This window comes from Amblyomma maculatum, chromosome 5 (genome assembly GCF_055883805.1).
Source record: "Amblyomma maculatum isolate TAMU_Amacu chromosome 5, ASM5588380v1, whole genome shotgun sequence".
NCBI lineage: Eukaryota > Metazoa > Arthropoda > Arachnida > Ixodida > Ixodidae > Amblyomma > Amblyomma maculatum.
The window spans coordinates 155,123,728-155,142,773 of NC_139348.1; the positions used below are offsets into that span (position 1 = coordinate 155,123,728).

General features: G+C 47.1%; 2 protein-coding genes across 3 annotated transcripts in view; one reads left to right on the top strand and one right to left on the bottom strand.

Annotated features, from left to right (window-relative positions):
• The window catches only part of Pex23 (tectonin beta-propeller repeat-containing peroxin 23), a 69,268-nt gene that overhangs the window by 34,769 nt on the left and 15,453 nt on the right, over positions 1-19,046 (top strand). The gene's annotated exons all lie outside the window — the stretch shown is intronic.
• Positions 7,060-18,588, bottom strand: LOC146190039 (uncharacterized). The gene is made up of 5 exons (XM_084603427.1): positions 18,546-18,588; positions 14,024-14,397; positions 11,177-11,443; positions 8,951-9,043; positions 7,060-7,202 (listed from the first exon to the last, which is right to left on the bottom strand). The coding sequence occupies exons 1-5, from the start codon at positions 18,586-18,588 to the stop codon at positions 7,140-7,142; spliced, it is 840 nt and encodes a 279-aa protein (XP_084459553.1). The 3' UTR covers positions 7,060-7,139.

Sequence of the window (19,046 nt, forward strand, 5' to 3'; positions counted from 1 at the left end):
TGCATCACTTGCATCACTTCAAACAAGAAAAACAATTAGTGTGTCTACCTGTTTAAGATAGTCAAAGTAGTCAAAGTAGCGAGATAGTCAAAGTAGCCGAGGAGTTCTATACAGATCTCTACAGTAGCCAAAGTAGTCAGGACCGTAATGAGATTGGCGGTAGGGAAAAACAGTCAGACGTTCCACCAGTGACGAAGGACGAGGTCAAGAAAGCACTAGAAACTATGAAAAGGGGGAAATCAGCTGGAGAGGATCAGATAACTACAGATTTGCTGACGGACGGGGGGGATATCGTGCTAGAAAAACTGGCCACCCTGTATACGCAGTGCCTGGTGTCATCGACGGTACCGGAAGCATGGAAGAATGCAAACATTATCCTCATTCACAAGAAAGGGGACTCTAAGGACCTTAAAAATTACAGACCAATCAGCTTACTGTCTGTTACGTATAAGGTATTTACTAAGGTAATCGCTAATAGAATCAGGACAATCTTAGACTGCAATCAAGCAAAGGATCAAGCAGGGTTTCGGAAACGGTACTCTACTATCGATCATATCCATACCGTCAATCAGGTGATATAAAAATGCTCGGAATATAACCAGCCCTTATACATAGCATTCATTGATTACGAAAAAGCATTTGACTCAGTTGAAACCTCGGCGGTGATGCAGGCATTGCGAATTCAGGGGGTAGACGAGCCGTACGTGAAAGTGCTGGAAGATATATATAGTGGCTGCACAGCAACCATTTGTTACATAAAGAAAGCAACAAAATTCCCATAAAGAAAGGTGTTAGGCAAGGAGACACAATCTCCCCAGTACTATTCACAGCTTGTTTAGAGGAAGTATTCAGAGACTTGGAATGGGAGCAGTTAGGGATAAGGGTAGATGGAGAATACCTCAGTAATCTGCGATTTGCTGATGACATTGCCTTGCTAAGCAACTCGGGGGATGAACTGCAAATAATGATTGATGACCTAGACAGAAAAAGTAGAAAGGTAGGCTTGAAAATCAATATGCAGAAGACTAAGGTAATGTTCAACAGCCTCGGGAAGGAACAGCAGTTTACATTAGGTAGCGAAATACTGGAAGTAGTAGGCGAATATGTCTACTTAGGACAGGTAGTAACCGCAAATCCGGACCATGAAAAGGAAATAACAAGAAGAATAAGATTGGGATGGAGCGCATTTGGCAAGCACTCGCAGATTATGACTAGCAGCTTACCGGTATCGCTCAAGAGGAAAGTATACAACAGTTGCATCTTGCCTGTACTCACCTATGGGGCTGAAACGTGGAGGCTAACCAAGAGAGTTCTACATAAGTTGAGGACAACCCAGAGGGCTATGGAACGAAAAATGGTAGGGGTAACATTAAGAGATAGAAAGCATGCAGAGTGGGTCAGAGAAATAACTCAAGTTACCGACATTCTAGTAGAAATTAGGAAGAAGAAATGGACATGGGCAGGACATGTAGTGCGAAGAGAGGATAACCGATGGTCGCTGAGGGTAACAAACTGGATTCCAAGGGAAGGAAAGCGTAGCAGGGGGCGGCAGAAAGTTAGGTGGGCGGATGAGATTAAGAAGTTCGCAGGGGTCAAGTGGATGCAGCTAGCACAGAATCGGGTTAAGTGGAGAAATATGGGAGAGGCCTTCGCCCTGCAGTGGGTATAATCAGGCTGATGATATATATATAAATTATTTATTTATTTCAAAAAAATTACATACAAATACGAGCCTGCCCAAGCCAACAATGGGCTTGTGGGGCAGCGCTCGGCAGAATGGAGCAAGCCCAGGGGGGCACAGTAAGTCAATTGCACAAGACTCAAACTAAAAACTAAAGAAAGGCAGTAAGAAACGACGGGGAAGAAAAAAAAATAAAAAGAAATAAAAACAAAGAAAGAAAGAAACAAAGTTACACATACAGATTAAAGATATAAGATTTTACTTCTTTCCGCGTGCTGGAAGATAAAACATTATCTGGCAGGTCGTTTAACACATCAGGTACATAGAAGGCACGGACACGTTTCCCGTATCTTGTCCGTACTCTTGGTAAAGAAAAGCGGTCGCGTGGACGTAATGTTCCTGCGGGGACATACGGGAGGCAGAACTCATTGTTCCATATATAGGAAAGGATTACTGTTTCTTTGAATAACAGCCTGAACGAGGGCATGTGTGAGCATGAAAAAAGACTGGAATTGTTAGTAATGTGCACACCATACATCACCGCCCGAATTATGGATTTTAGTAATGCATCAACTTTATTGCGCCAAAACACTGAACAGAAATAAAAAGAACAAATTCCATATCTCAGCACACTGTACGCCAATGCATGTGCTATTGTTTTCCTTACGTAAATTGGGCATAGTGCTTTAATAGAATACAGCAGGCAGGCTATTTTGCGCAGCCTTTCACAAACGTTAGCCAAGTGAGTGTTCCAAGACATGTTAGAATCGAAATGAACACCGAGATAATTGACACTTGAGAGGTATGGAATAGGAGAGCAAGAACAATTGCTACACAGAGGAGAATGAAGAAACACTGGAGTGATGACAGGAATAGATTTCAGCGGATCGTGAAAACATACTAATTTAGTTTTATTTTGGTTAATAGAAATTAAGTTATTACGGTACCAACTGATAACATTTGTAGTGTCAGTTGATGATTATGATGACCTGTTTAAGCCTACTAACAGTTTGCACTCAGCAGGGCCCAGTCCCGAGTGCCAAAGAGAGCACTCTAGACTGGGCTGCACTAGATAGAAAGTGCCTTTATTAGCCCAGTGTGGTGGATGTTGAGAGTATTGGCGTCACTGGCAAAGTTTTGTGCTATCTCAAGTTTCGGGACGTACAGAGCCCTCAAATATATTTAAGGAAGCCAATTCTGCAGCTACTTCTGCAGCAATTGAAAGTATCTTATCTTGTGCAAATACAGTGAACGGCGCAGATATATTGAATTAGTGCTTATATCGAACTGCCTGAATACCATCCTGGAAATCCCATGCATAACTATTGGGCTTAAGCTCCATTTATGGATCGAATGGCACTAGCATCAATCTGGAAGAGCTACGTGGGATCACCTGACTCCTGTTGCTGCTGTGTGTTTGATCGAATTTGTGCATTTTAAAAGCTAAATGTAGCATTTTTTCAATAGTTTTCAATCACTGTAATATAGTTTCAGTGAACTCTCATTTTTGTAATAAATGTGCTTTAGAAAAATGTGTGATTTCAAACACTATGCCTATTGTGCCATTCAATGTATTTTAGGGCACCAGAAGTTTTCGAAAATATATTCACTTCAAAGTGGTAGTTTGAAGAAACTTGCTGTGTGCTTTCAATTCACTTTGAACCGAGAAATTACTGTTCACACAGGCCTGCTTTAGTAAAACCTTAATAGGATGAACATGGATATTGCCAATTATTTGATATTTGCCAATTTTATTGATAACCACATTTAATTTCTACTTAATGTATTGAACTGCCAGTGCCAAGTGGTGCTCGCTCAAATCATAGGCGTCAGGCTTCGCGCAGTACACGAGTGACTGTTGGTGGTGCAACAAGCGTTCGCGTGAAGGTTCGCATTTCATTGTGTCCGAAGTTTTGCCGTGTTGTCCCAGCTGTTGAATTCGACGACCCGTTCAAACTGAGCCAGCCAGTCTTCAGGATCCTCAAATTGGCCACCATGGAATGGCTTTGGAATCCGAGGGGTCTGCAGGGTGACGGGGAGGGAGGGGGATGTGACCATGTCTGCTGGAGTGGTCTGCAGGAGCGTCCCCTCAATAGAAAAGGCCTCAGGTCAGAACTTTAAGTGTACTATAGAGTTTTAGTTGTTTATGATGGCAGTTTTGTATCTCTGGTGGAAAATATAATTTATGATGGCATTTCAGATTGGCAAAAACTGGTGCCTTTGATCCAATAGTGTATTGTTTGTGGGCTAGCTGATGCTTGATGACAGCAGGTGAACCCTGTTTACGGAACTCAACTTAAGAGCAGGAAACAAACGCGATGGACACATGCACATAACATATAACCTGGGTTTGCACATGTTTCTCTTGTGTGGAGTCAGGTTTTCACCGTAATTTTTCTGCTTGTGTTTATCTCTCACAAGCCTTGAAGCCTACGGATTAGACGATGCAGAGGTGTAGTCACGAAAGTTGGGTGGATCGTGGGTTCTGCCCCAGAAGGGGGCTGTGATGGCACCTCCACCAGTGTCGCGGTCAAAGGAGCAGCAGACGTTTTTGTAAGTGTCGTGTGGACGTACAGGGCTGTGCAGGCCAACCCACGAAGAGTTCTCCAAATCTTCGAACCAAATCTAGGCCCAGCGTTTTTTACGCGCCAACAACCACTTCGCCGTCGTTGCGGCCCAGTGTGGAGGCCGCGAGGTGCGAGGCATCTGACAATATCGCATCCATCAACAGTGCTGTGAAAAATACAGAGGCATGCATGTTTGTTAACACAATGGTCAATCCAAGCCCACATCTTCTGAACCCGTTTACAGCACATTTTAGCCTTGTCATCATCATGCACTCATGTCGGCTGTCACGGAAGTAGTGAAAGACAGGGAAAGCTTTCACTTTGACATACTGTTTTCTTTACAATAAGGGGATGATGTGGAAAAGCCACCCTACCTGATGCTAATGTGCAATTCGACTGCATCATTGCGGGTTAGCATCGTTGTGTCAGGGAGCCTAACTACCTGGCATTCAGTTTATTGCGGTCTCCGAATTGCTGTGAGCTGTTCGAAACTGTCAATAAAATTTCAGATAGGGTGCTCCTATTTTAGACCGCAGCTCTTTGGTGCCCATTCCTGTGTTTCGCGGTGTCACCGTTGTTCCTCGTAACCAGCTCTATAAATAAATAAATAAATCTCCACCGGGAATCAAACCTCCATCCCTTGGATGCCCAGCCGAGCGCTTTAACCAACTGCGCCATGCCCAGGATCGTGAAACGCACGTCATAATTCTCCTAGTCTACTGTGATGATGATAGTAGCAATGACAATGACGCTGCAATTAGTGAAAATGACAATGATGGCATTAGCAATAATGACTGTGCATTTATAGTTGATAATGACATTCAAACGTGATGCACCATGTGCACCAGCAACATGCTTTCGCATTTCTGCAGTGTGGATTCCACAGTGCTCTTGGAATTTTAGAGTGCAGCTTTTTGGCACCCGTTCCTGCGTTTTGCAGTAACTAGTAACTAGTAATGTATTTGTTGGCATCGCATTGTCCCTTGTAACCACCTCCGCAGCCAAAAGAGAATGGTACCATAGGGTAGGATGTCAAGGAAAGGTGTGCAAGTGAAAATGGTTGATGTAGTTGCTGGGTATAGCAATATTTGGAGTGTTTACAGGCAGTTTTGAATGAAGGAATCAATGCAGTATCTATTATCCTTCACAACTCCGACACTTTGTGAGAGCCAGTGCGGGTGCAGGTTATGTGGATTTCACCCTGGCTCATCTCTTTTAACATGTTAGTTTCTTGATTCTGAGCAAGTTATATATGAACATTTACCATTTTCAACTGTGATGGCATCATTTGGAGTTCTCCAAATACTTGCTCTGTTTTTATGCTTTGCTGCGCTTTATCGCTTCCATATTATTGCATGCCATGCCTTATGCCAGAGGGTGCATATGTATTGAACTTCCAGGGGAGTGTGCATTGCTAGCCTGGGATGGCTGGCAAGCTTCACCATTTCATGAAATATGGCGAAGTACATAATGGGCACAAATTTTTAAAGCTTACCATGAACGAAGAAGCACTTGGCATCACTGAATGATCAAAATATATTGCAGCAAACTGATGTAATCTTTATTTGTTGCTTTCAACAGCTGCCAGCATGCAGCTGTATCACTTACTTTCACTGCGCAGAACAATCTTATGCTCTTTGTTTATGTTCGGTGTTGCAGAGGGTGAGCTTTATTATTTTTTTTTTTTGCCAGGTGCGTATCTGGAAATATTGCAGCCATGCACATCTGCTTGCACATTTTTTCATGCTGTTCTAGTCACCTTTGGCAGCTTTATCTACATGTTTCTTCCAAGACTTTCATTTAAGCGCTGACAAGGTATTTATAGTTCAACGATCAGCGAACACCCTTTTGCTGCTATCTCCGCCACTGGATTGCTTAGTTATTTGAGAGCGTGAGTCAGCCCAATAAAGCAAAATGCGCCAGTCTTTTATTGCTGACAGCATTGTCACTACTCTGCGATATTATACTGCAAATCTGAATTACTAGAATTGATTTCACATTTCACTTTACAGCGGCTTTTAATCTGCGTTCACTATGGACTTCTGGAAAGTGTAGGTGTATAGCTGGAGGCTCTTGGGTTGGAGATTCTATTTTATTAATGGTAGTCCAGATAGGAGTGGCTTCACACAGACGGATGTGCAATGGGTTTTTGTGGACTAAGGAACTGTGCATATCTTAATCTGGAGGCGCGCCTTTGCAGTGGGGTTTGTGGGGCACAGAGCGTGCAACAGTTATTTGAGAAGCGTCTTGCTGTTTGTGGCAGCATTTTTGTTCTTGAGCCACAAAAAGGAGTAACGCTAACTGCTATGGTATACTGGGTGCAACAGCTTGCTGTCATTGAAATTTGGTTCGTAAGACCAACTTTCACTGCTTTCTGATGCAACAGTGAGAGCAGGAACAGCAGAAGTGCCAGTTTACCTCATTCGTCTAAAGTAAGCTGTTGTGTAATTATTTTTATCACACAAGAGTGCATTGTCATCTCTGAACTGTGACCTCTAATGTTTCCTTTACTGCGTGGCTCATTTGTCATTGTCCCGCGCTGTGAACAGGCGAAATTCGAAAGGCATTAACACCTTTAGTCAAGTTCCACCTCAAAAGAAAGTTACCAGATAATGACTAGCTGAAGCCTGACTGCAAAGAGCAGTATAGTGAATGCACCATGCCGTATCTGTGTTGAATGCTCTGCTGTGTTAAGGAGCCATCCCACCTGGGATGACTGTCTCAACATAGCACAGACAGTGTCAGTACACAGTAAAATGAGCTACCAAACAAACTTCCCAAAGCAACAAAGGAATGTTCTCTTCAGGCAACATGGCCCCACTCCCAGGGAGCACTCCACATGGCATCGAAGGAACAACAAAAGGAAGCTCTTGTGGTGAGGCCGCGCTCGCTCAGCTGCACCTGCCGTTGCGACAGATTCCGCTCTGCATCCACTTGTTCTTTGAGTCCCCTTTCTGAAATGAGAGCAGAGCACACAGTCACAATGTCTGCCATCCCCCTGGACCTGGCAGTGGATGAGGTTTGTTTTCTCTTGTACCCGCTGGTGGGGCCATGTCTTCAGTGGGTTGTTGCGCATTGTTGTATGAAGGGCACATACAAAACCTTAGTTTATTACAGTTAAATTTGGTTATAACGAAATTGTAAAATGTCTGCAATTTTTCGTTACATCCAGGCTTTTGCTATATGCAGTTTTTGCTTGAAGACTCAGAAGGACAATGCAGAACGAAAACCAGATTAAGAATTGATTCTAAGGGAAGCCACCTTGAAAGCGTTTATAGTAAATCAAGTAAATCAGAATTTTCCTTAGTTACAGAGCGTTGGAACGTTTCGCGATCGCGCTGAGGGCGCGGCGCTACTGTGGCAGCAACTTCCACCTTCGTGACTCCGTCGCGGCTGGCGCAGCAGCATGTCTACATACGTCTACGAGGGAGCGGGGAAGGGGGGGGGGGGATCAGTTTGCGGGAGGGCTGCGCGCTCCTCTGTTCCCGCTTCCGACGCGCGGGAGTACGCGAGCAACCGCGTGGCAGCGATGCACGCGCACTTTTTAGAGGGCAGATCTTTGGCGCCCGTTCCTTGGTTTCGCGTCGGCGTCGGCCTCGTAACCAGCTCCGCCCCCCTTTCAGCCCCCCAGCTCAGCCCCCTTCTTCCTGTATGGCGCCGACCGCGTGTGTTGTCTGATTGCGGCGCGCGTCCCGCCGTTCGCCGTTGCTTATACCTCTTTACATGGTCGTTACATGGAGTTTTCAAATGCACGCACTTCAATGGGGACGGCGCTGGGGAATTTAAAAACTTCGTAATATCGAGGAATTCGCTGCATGAAGTTGTGTTATGTGGAGGTTTACCTGTATTTCTTTTTTGTTGTTGTCCTGAATTTGTTATTGTATGGACGGGAGTACACATAATGGTGGCATGAGGCCATTGCAAGGATGCCCACCCTGCTCTGTGTCTCAGTGATTAGAGCACTTGGCTGCTACTGGCCTTGGCGACCGTTTTTCGATGGAGGCACAGGCAAGCCCATGTACGATGCCATATCAGTGCAAGTTAAAGAACCCTGGGTGATGCATATATACGGTGTCCTCCACTATGGCATCCCCATAGCCCGAGTCGCTTTGGGACACTTAGAATGGAATTCCATTCTCAATTCTACCCTAAAATAGGGCGGTCCACCGTCCGAAACTGTTAGAATAAAATATATAATCGGGAAAGTTGTGTGACATCATGTATATATATATACATACACTCTGTCGTTTTTCTCTCCCCCCTAAACAACAAGTGCGTTCATTGCGCGAGTATATATGGTAACAGCTGTTTCTTATGGCCGCTCACTTATGGGGCAGAAGCGTAGAGAGCTATGGATCTGGAACTGAACGTGATTGGCGTAACTTTGAGAGATAGAAAGCGTGCAGAGTGGGTCAGAGAAATAACTCAAGTAACTGACATTCTAGTGTAAATCGGGACGAAGAAATGGACAAGGCATGTAATGCAGGAGGCGGCATACTGTTCGATGGGTGGATGAGATTATGAAGTTTGCCGGGATGTGGCGGCCGCAGCTGGCCTAAGATACTTGGAGGGATGCGGAAACCTATCGATGATGGCCATTATTGGTTTGTCCTCGATGTAGCGTGAGGCGAGAGAGTGAGCCGTTTGCTCTGGAACCCGTTGCTAACTAGCGAAGGAGCGGAAACTATACATGCGTACTCACCCAGTAGCGGCACGGTTCGTTGTCTCTGTTCTGCCTCAGCCGAGTGTCGGTGGGCTTGAGGCGGCACCACTCGATGCAGTGGTTCACACGGTCCTGCATCAGTGGGGGTCGAGAAGCGCTCGAATCATGGCTACTTCACGTTGACTGGTGTGCATTTCTGTGCCCTGTTCTGTGGCGGCAGAAGATCTCTTTTGTGGTAAACCATGCTATTAACTACAATCATGAAGTATTGTTGGTGCGATCCCGCTTATTACGTGTTTCGGCTTAATACGATTTCCTCCCTTTTCCAACCGATGCCTTATGGAAGCAATGCATTTTCTTGCGGCTGATACAATTGTATTTTCTCGTGGATTTGGGTAATACGATTGCGAAACCTTAGCTTAAAAACTTGATGCTGAGCGCCGATAGCATCGCGTGTTTATCTTTTGACAAGGTCTATAAAAGCGACGCTTTTGTCAAAGTTGGCAGAGCGCCAAGATTTAGGCACTCTTCGCGGGTGCGCGGTGCGGAGCTAAACGATAAAACTGCCTTGTTTTTACGCGTTTCAGAAAAGTTCGCTTCTGGAGAAACAAAAATCCTTTAGTAGGATACAACTTATAAAAACAACAGTTGCTAACTGTGGGCAGTGGCACGCGGCGTTTGTATTACTCCGCTGAATAGTAAACATAACCAGTTTTTAATATTTGACAATGCCAGACAAGCCAGATGCATCGAAATTATTGCGCCTTTAATTTGTTCTGATAGCTAGCTTTCTATTTGGGTAACCAGAAAAGCCCTAACAGCTGACTGCTTTCTGTCGCGGAAGAATCGTGTGTCGGCTACTGCAGACTTAAGTTGTATCCGACTATGCACAGAATGACAGGTTATTCAAAGCACGGTAATAACAGTAAGTTCTGTGCCAGTCATGTTTCATTGATGACTTTTTGAGGACCGTTCTGGATAACACTTTTTCGGATAATGTGTTTTAATTCTCTTGAGAGTCATATCAATGATATAGCACCTACACTATGTTGAATTAAAGAAAGCTCTTACTTGAGCGTAAATTCAGTACTCTAAAGGGAGTATGACATTTGTGTAAGGTGCGTGCATGGAACATAGAGTCTTTGCATTTACGTACAAGGCCTAGAAAAGTGCAAAAAAAAAAAAAAACGTAAGGAAGAAAATGCTGAATGCGTTGTAAAGCTGAAAACATTTGACACCAGCTCTAATGACATATTTCTCATCGTGCGTGGTGGCTCTCTCATTACGATGGACAATTTTTTTTTCTTTTTTTGGGAAATCACAATGTGATAGATGCGGTCGAATCTGGTCAGTTGACGGCTTTTTCTGAACGCACACAATGCAAAGCTTGGACAGGGAATGTTTGGGCCCTCTTTAACCTATGCTAGCAGGCCTAAGCTTTTATGCAGTTAGCTCTTAGAGTTACTGCACTTAAAATTTCTGCACAGAATCTGGTGTCCTACACTATGCGTACATGGGTTAGAAAACTTAGGCGCCTATTTTCGCTTGCATGTTTTGTTCTTTAAAATGATATGCTTCATATATTAGTACACATGCATGCAAACAAGGATCACCTTGAGATATTCACCTATGACGGCTACATAATTCATAAGTTCTTTATTGATTCTGTTTCGGTTTCATCAACTGAACTCAGATGGTGAGACGTGTAGTCGGCGTTTAGGTCTTGCAGCAGGGCACGAGAAAAGCAGCTGTATAACTGCTGACACAGTGTTGTTATGCCATCTTTTGAAGCGGGCTCGCTTAGATGCTGTGGTGAATTAAAACTACGGATCAGCGATTATATTTGGTTTTCCGCACCTCACAAGAACACCAGCTACATGTCACAGCCATGCAGATGAAACTCAAACAGCATAAATCGAGAAGTTCAGTCATAAATTATTTATAGGTCGTAGGTGAATAACACGCGGTGATCCATTAATAGAGAGATTTAGCTCACCGTGATCCGCGATCCACCACCGTGACCCTCTACCGCGCGTGGGCGGGGCGCACAAGCTGATTGGTCCCGACGCGGCAGGTCTATGTGCCGACATCAAGTATGTGGCGCTATCTATCGGCGTCAAGGGGATCTGGGCATGCGCAGTGGAAAGCACGGTGGCGGATCACGGTAGCGGATCGCGGATCACGGTAAGCTAAATCTCTCTATTGCCGATCGCATCATTTCCTAACTACGTCTAACCGCGACTAGCAAGCATCATCCGCACTCACGACAATGCAGTCCATGCGCTTCCGCAGCCTCAGGTCGTCCCGATCCTTTGCCGACCCGAGGTTGTCGGCATCGCTTCCTGCACCTGCGCCTCCCTTGTCCTGAGGGTCCTCTGCGGGCTGATTTTCCCCGCGGTGATCCGCGCCGTAGTTGTTGCCACCGCCGCGGTCGTCGTGGTCGTCCACGTCCGTGTAGGGGTCACGGTGGCTGCTCCGGACGCGGCCTCCCGGTCGCTGGTCGTCGCCCTTGGCTCTGCCGACTCTGCCGCGCTGCGTCCGGTGAAGAGCGGGAGGGGAGGGACGTGGTCACGGCAGCACTCACTTTTGGCGTGAAGCGCGAGCGATACCGGGTGTCCCAGCTAACTTGGACCAAGGGTTAAAAAAAAGTATTTGAGATAGCCCAGGGAAACCAGAGCCAGTTTCATACAGCTGCCAGACGTCTTGCGCACAGCAGGTATTTTTTTTTATTTCAGAAATAATTCATTAGTTATTTAGGTTAATTTTTATAATTTACTTAATATTGACTTCAGACAATAAAGGTGATTTGCTAAGTTGGAGAGCGCCTTCAAAACCCCCCATTCCATTTATTTGCGATAAAGTCGCAAGTATATATTTTCCGAGCTCCAAAGAAAGCCCGCGAAATACAAAAACAATCACGTGACAAGCTCATTCTCGCGTCACGATTGTGCTGCTCTAAACCGCGGATTGAGTAAATCGATATCACCTGCGGCCGTGTCTCGATGGGCCAGTTCTAGCGTTTGGCTGATAAGTTGGCGATGGTTGCTGCCCGCTCAGCCAGCTCGCTGCGCGGTCACTGCAACTTGCACCCTCACATGCGCCGACTAGCTCAAGCGGGCGAAGAAAACACCGCAGACATATATCAGCCTGTCGAATTCGCGGGCTTTCTTAAAGATACGCGTGAGTGAGGCTTTCTTTATAGCAAATAAATTGAATGTGAGTTTCTGAAGGTGTTCTCCAAGTTTGCAAATCACGAAGTCAATAATAAGTAAATTAGAAAAATTAACCAATTATGATTTCCGAAACAAAAACTTGCATGTGGTGCGCAAGACGGCTGGCAGGTGTATGCTACTGATTTCTCTTGGTTATCTGAAATATTTAATTTTTTAACCCTTGGTCCAAGTCAGCTTATTATATAGATGTGTCCAATGATGCCGTCAGTATGAGTAAAGAATATACGATACTTTTGGTGGTGGTGGCTCTCATGCCTAAGGAACAAAGAAGGATGGTCATTTAAGCAGGGGACTACAGACTTATTGTCCCAACTCGTTTCAGAAAGCCAGAAGCGAATCAGCACCGCCCACAACGAGTTTGACCATCATACCGGTGGTCGATCATGGCCGAATTTTTCTCATCCTCGAAGTATTGGCATTCATGGCTTAATCTACGTCAACATCGTTTGTACTGGAACGCTCGGCGTTTCCTGCAGTCTTACACCTGGCACGCTCGGCAGCTTCTGCTGTTTTAGTAAGCAGCAGCTAAATTCCCAAGTGCGCGAAAGTCAGAAAAAATAACCGCTGAAGTAGTTTTTGAATCCGATTTCGGCTCAGAACCAGGCTCGTACAACGGTGCGCCATAAGCCTTATCGACGGCTCCGGTCACTATTGCGAGACCATCGCAGTACTCTACGGAGGATTGCAGATTGTACGTATTGAGTAACCACCATCGCCATGCCGCGTGCTCAGGACACCTGGGAAAACGTTGGCAACATATATGCCGCATTGACTATTCGCCGATCGTTAATGGTAACGTCGATAATTCTTTTACCATCGATATAGTTCGACAGTGAGCCAACTATTGATAATTTCGCATTACTGCACTCTGTTAGACTATAAATTATGCAGTGGTTGTAGCTGAATGTACCGCGAGGTATGCGTCCATTACAAAGAAAAAAAGATCAGACAAAGAAATGTTTTGGTGTGCTTTGGTCCCGTGTGCTCACTGGTTGGTTTTCCAGTTCTCTTTCTCAACACTGAATCAGCACACGTTCTGCGCATACGCCTATGTTAGAGCCCGCTGGTTTTCGTCCATGTTCCGCAGCCGCTCTTCGTCCGAAATTTTACCCCAGCTGCCCGGTTTTCGAACTATGTCCATTCCATATCCCCCTTCACTGGCTGATTGGTAGTTTTGTTATGTGCGTCTACCGATAACGGTCTGTCTGGTTTAGTTTTCGCCTGGCTTGCACTTCTAGCTTTAGGAACAAATTCACATTCCAGAAGGTATCATTGCCCATTTTCAGATACTTCTCACCACTTTATTAGTTGTGTATCCCCAAGTGCTCTGTGCTTGTTTACCGAGGTGTCTCTACCCTTTTTTTTGCTGAGTTGGCTTTTGCTACGCGATGTAAAGCCAAAGTCCTCGTGCACAGGAATTTGACCTTCAAGTGACCTTGACAAATACTGCGCCTTTTCTTTTCTCCGTACGCCTTCCCCGTACCCTCGTTTGTCCACACTGCAAGCTTATTTGTATTGTCCATCGCTGGGTATTTTGGTATGCATGTAGCGCGGCAGGAACAACAAAAGACAGCAGAAGAACGGGACAGTTGTGCTCGCGCGTTCCATATGTGTGCTTTTTTCGTCTCTGTCACACTAAATACGTACCCAAAATAGCATAGAAAAATACCTAATTAGCCCAGCAGAAAGTTTTACTCATGCCTGGGGATGCCATGCCTTATTTGTATTATAAGTGGTTCGTAAGCACTATAGTGTTCCTGTGTATGCTCCCGCAGGGAGGCGGGAGCATACACAGGAACACTAGTAAGCAGTTGACCGCAGCCCTGCGTATCGGCATCGTGGGCAGCAGTGGCAGCAGCGCGACATGTTTCTTTCGTACCACATCCTCGCGCTTGTCGTCTTCCTCTTCGTCATCGTCGTAGAGCGTGTCGCCGGCGACAATGTCGTCATCCCCGTAGCCCTCGTCGCCTTCGTCGGCGTATTCGGCTCGTCCATCCCCTGCCCCACGGGAGGCGACCGCGGGTGCGTTCTGACTCGGTCGCGGCTTCGTCCCCGACTCCGACTCGGAGCCGGCTTGCTGCTGTCTGCGCAGCCTGAGCAGGCGCAGCATCCTGGCTCTGCGCGCGTAGTCCAGGCGGTCCCGCAGGGCCACGTCTCCGATGACGTCCGGAGGAGGGCGGTCTTGGTCCTCCTCCTCTCCTACGGCCTCTCTGGCTATTGCTGCTTCTGGCCTGTGGCGTTTGGCGAAAACTCCTGCGTAATGAATGGCGTGTCAGTTTACTGCTTCACCTTAAGAACCACAAGGGTCGAAATTAGTCCAGCGCCTTCCGCCACTAATTCTGGCCCCCCTCTTCTCTCATGCCTTTCTTCCTCCTTCTCTCGGGGTGAGGTGTCCGCTGACAAGCGAGAGTTACTGCGGGCCTGTCTTCCCTCAAAGCCAATATTTTTCACTTTCCCGCGGGAAGGCGCTCCGTGTATGGCATATCGCGTCAACTGTAATCAAACGCATGATGACGGTAACTTGATTTATGATATTTATAATAGGCGCTAGGGCGCAAGCTTGGCCCTCAAAGGGACAGTTGTGAAGATGACTTCCTGCGAAATGGTGCATCGACGATTGTAATTTTATTTTATTTGAAACAAACATTACTTTGCCTTCGTGTATTGTTGCATTGTTTCGTCCGTTTTCAGAAACGGAGACACCGTAAGTGATAGAGACCATAATGAACGGTGTTGCACACAATCGGCCAGTTCAACTTGAACTTAACTTCGTGCCGCGGGTGTGAGCTCCTTGGGAACGATTGCACAGGTGCGGTGAGAGCCGTAGGCGAGTGCCCTGGCCGTGTCGTCAGCTACTGCATTTCCGTGCGCTTGCCTTGGCCTGTAGTAGTTGGAGCACGCACGCTGTATCAGGCGACGAAGCCATAGCATGCACATACAGCTCTCACCTCGCCTGCGCAATACTTCTATGGGAAGGCGTTCCGCGGAGCGGAGTGGCGAAGGAATCTCACCCCCTGTGGACAGGACGCGTTATCAGTTTCTCTAAGAGACGGTGCATAGTGTGGCAAGCCGACAACACGCACAGGGCACGGAAATGTTTGCACTATATAGCAGATATTAAGGATGTCTGGGGTACTGGCTATGCGCCGTACAACTCAGACTGCTTGTGTGGAATCTGTACAGAAGAGCAAACGGGTCGGCAGTGCAGCAGAGAGCCTCTCTGCTAATGTAGACAAACCGTCTCGAATGGCGACGAGCTCTTTCCGTGCGCTTGCCTCGGCCTGTAGTAATTGGAGCACGCACGCTGTATCAGGCGATCAAGCCATAGCATGCACATACAGCTCTCACCTCGCCTGCGCAATACTTCTACGGGAAGGCGTTCCGCGGAGCGGAGTGGCGAAGGAATCTCACCCCCTGTGGACAGGACGCGTTATCAGTTTCTCTGAGACGGTGCATAGTGTGGCAAGCCGACAACACGCACAGGGCACGGAAATGTTTGCACTATATAGTAGATATTAATGATGTCTGGGGTACTGGCTATGCGCCGTAGAACTCAGACTGCTTGTGTGGAATCTGTACAAAAGAGCAAATGGGTCGGCAGTGCAGCAGAGAGCCTCTGTGCTAATGTAGACAAATCGTCTCGAATGGCGACGAGCTCTGCTATTAGAGAAGGAAGGTGCGTTGCATCTGTTATATATGAATATGTCTGGAGTTCCTCAGGAAGAGCTGGACAAATGAGGCTGCTATCGCAAGCTTGAAGCGGCCCTATAGTGTCTGCGCTACGACGAGGCTCTGCTTCTGCCACTGAATATTGAACGTGACGCATCGCACGCAGCGGGCGGTTGTCTGTTACCTGCGGTTGTTGCCATGGAGATTGCGAAGGTGTTGTATCGAGCAGCCGAGTGCAGACTCTGCAGCTAAAGCTTGACGCTTCAAGTAGCGCGCTGCACGACGCTGCTCCACAAGCTCATCAGTGGTGCTCAGCTGGGCTTCCACTTGGAGAGCGTCAGGCGAGAAAGGCCAGTGATGACACGTATTGCCTCTCTGTTGACTGCTTCCGTGCGGTCTCAATCTCTTAGTGTGAGAGGTTGAAATCGGGCTTGACATACAAGCCGAGACCGTAATACGGAGCGCACTAAGGTTCCAGCCATGGTCCAACTCATCCTCAGTACCCAAGTGAGGGCGAAAACAATCTAAGCTAGATGGTACCAGGGATATCGTTAAAGCCGCCATGACAGCCGCATAGCTAACATTCGTTGTAGTAGCGTATAAAGTGTGGACGTAAGCGCTATTGGGCGAAGGTTGCCTATCTTGGAGATTTCCCGGGCTTAGGGATCGGAACGACCTCAGCAGGTTTCCAAGGAGTCGAGACGTCTCCAGAGGTCCAAATTGTGTTCAAGGCCTCAAGTAGCCACTCTAAAGATGGCTCTTCACTATTCTTAGACTTTATGTGTCAATCCATCCGGCCCGAGAGATCTGTGCGGAGGTTTATATAGTTAGCTTACGTTATAATGACGAGTGCTTATGGTAATAGCCTACCCGCTAGTATAGACGCCTGAGCCGCACCGCGAAGTCAAGCGTGGAAGAGTGATGAGCCTGCTGCAGACGGTGCTGTCAGTGAGCACGAATTTGTGTACCTGATGCCGTCGTTATGAAGGTAAAACATGGCGGATGTGGTTATTACTCTTGGGGTGTGCAAGGAAGGGAGGCTGTGTGATGGTAAAGGTGGTAATGATGTGTGGACGACGTTACCCTTCATGCGTATGTCGGCAATTGTTCCGGTCGTATCAGTCAATAAAAAATTAGTTGTGGTTTAGCTCTGGTTAACCCTAGTTGAATTGCGAAAGCAACGGCTGAAGCTTCTTTTGCCTGCTACATTATTTCCTATACGTGTCTGCGTGTCGTAGGGGTAACGAGAATGCAAACGGCTCTGGCAGGCTGATTCTGATATCGCCCCCGTGTGAGAGGAGCGACCCCAGTTGGCAGATCCTGCCCATGGCATAGGGGTAATCAAACGTCATGACAGGCTGTTTTTTTTTTTTTTTTTTATGAGGAACCACGGACACGGCACACAGCGACGAGTGGTTAGACCTGGCGTAGTATTGCTTTCGCAATGAAATCAGCTGTGGTTTAGCTTGTGGTTAAACCTGGAGTTATGCGATAGCTATCTGCATGGCTACGCTTAGGTTCGGTTTGAAAGTAAAGTAAAGACATGGCTTTTGCACATAGTAGTTTACTCTATGGTTTCAGCTTTATGCCACAGGGGTCACTTTTGATCACTAAAGTGCGATGAGGCGAAAGCCTCTATCGCGCGGTGGTCCGAAGCCCTCGGCGCCTCTTTCTCTGTTTTCCCTCCCACCTTCGCGATGAGCGCTAGCGTAAGCTACCAGCCACTGAGCCGTGTGCACGTGCCTGCGGAGCCTAGGAATAACGTGAATGCAAGGTTTTGGCAGGCTGGTTGTGATATCGCCCTCCCATATCACAATAGAGGTCCGAGTTGGCAGCTCCTGCCTAACGTCCAGCTAGTGCTCGACCATGTCAGCTGCCAGCTACCGCCTCTTCTTCTTCTCAAGGTCAGCGTAACCACGGCCAAGGTCTTTTTCTCCTCCCCCTCCTCAAGGTCAGTGTAACCACGGCTAAAGTGCGACCACGACGAAAGTGCGATCACGGCGAAGAGGCGAAGTGGCTACCCGTAGTGTAGCTCTCGCTACAAAACAGGAGAAGCTATCTCGCATTGCTGGTCTAATATTCTCTGAAAACTTCAAGAGCAGTTTTAACTCGACAACGTTAAAGGCCCCGTTCACCGAAAATCTGGCGTCGATGGTCGATTGAAAAAACCATGAGCATGGAGCTGGCGGGCGGTAGCTGGCATCACCGCGCACTGACTGCACATATAGGGTTGCCTGAGGTAACGCTGCCAACTCGGGCCTCTCAAATGGGATAGTGATATCAGAATCAGCCTGCTAGGGCCACTAGGCCATGGTTGAAGTGGTTCTTTATATGTGTGGGTTGGTAGCCTACGCTATTGCGCCATACCCAATTAAAGGCGCAGCTTAAGTGTACCCCTTAATTTTTGTTGCCAAACAATTCGGAAATATAGCAGCGATGCTGTCCAGCAGCGCGTTCCACCTTCCGAAGTTGCTCAACAGTCTCTCACGCTGATCACAAAAGCGGATACAGGCACACCGCTGTAACAATTCATTTAAGCACATAAATGACGTGACGTGACACAGAGTGAACCTCGATTAGCAGTACCGGCGTGTCTCCACATGAGTAATATCGGACTACAAACTCCATCGTTATCCTGGTCTCAGCTGGACGAAAATTCCGGGAGTGCGTGTTGAATAGAGCCACCTTGATCGCGCGCTGGGAACCGCGAGCGAACGACGATTGTCGCTTACCAGCAACGCAGAGGAGAAGGCATACTTTGACGAGGAGGTGCATGTTCCCCACTTGAGGCGTCCCTGTCTAGGGTTGCGAAGTAGTCTCTCTCTCTCGCTTTTAGCGGTTCCCGCTGAAGAGAACGTTCGATGCCCTTAGCATGCGCAGTGCTTCTGCACGCGATCTGTGCTTCGCCGTCGTCTTTGTCTGAGGACGGCTGGCAAGGTATTCTTTTTCTTCTTCCCGTTCACACCTGCTATTCTCAGGGGTTAGTCGCAGGCCAAACAAGCACTGCTCGATTTACCAGCCTTGCTCTAGGGAGACATGACATGGCCGAGTCGACAGGAGCTGGCAACTCGGGTAGCTCCTTTGTTATGGGAGAGTGAGACAAGAATTGAACTCTGTGGTACCTTTGGACCCCGATTGAAACACGCTGCTGCTAGAGCATACAGGCACGTTCGTATACGGGTTGGTTAAAACGGCGCTCTACATCTTTATGTCGGGTGGTCTTCACATGAGGT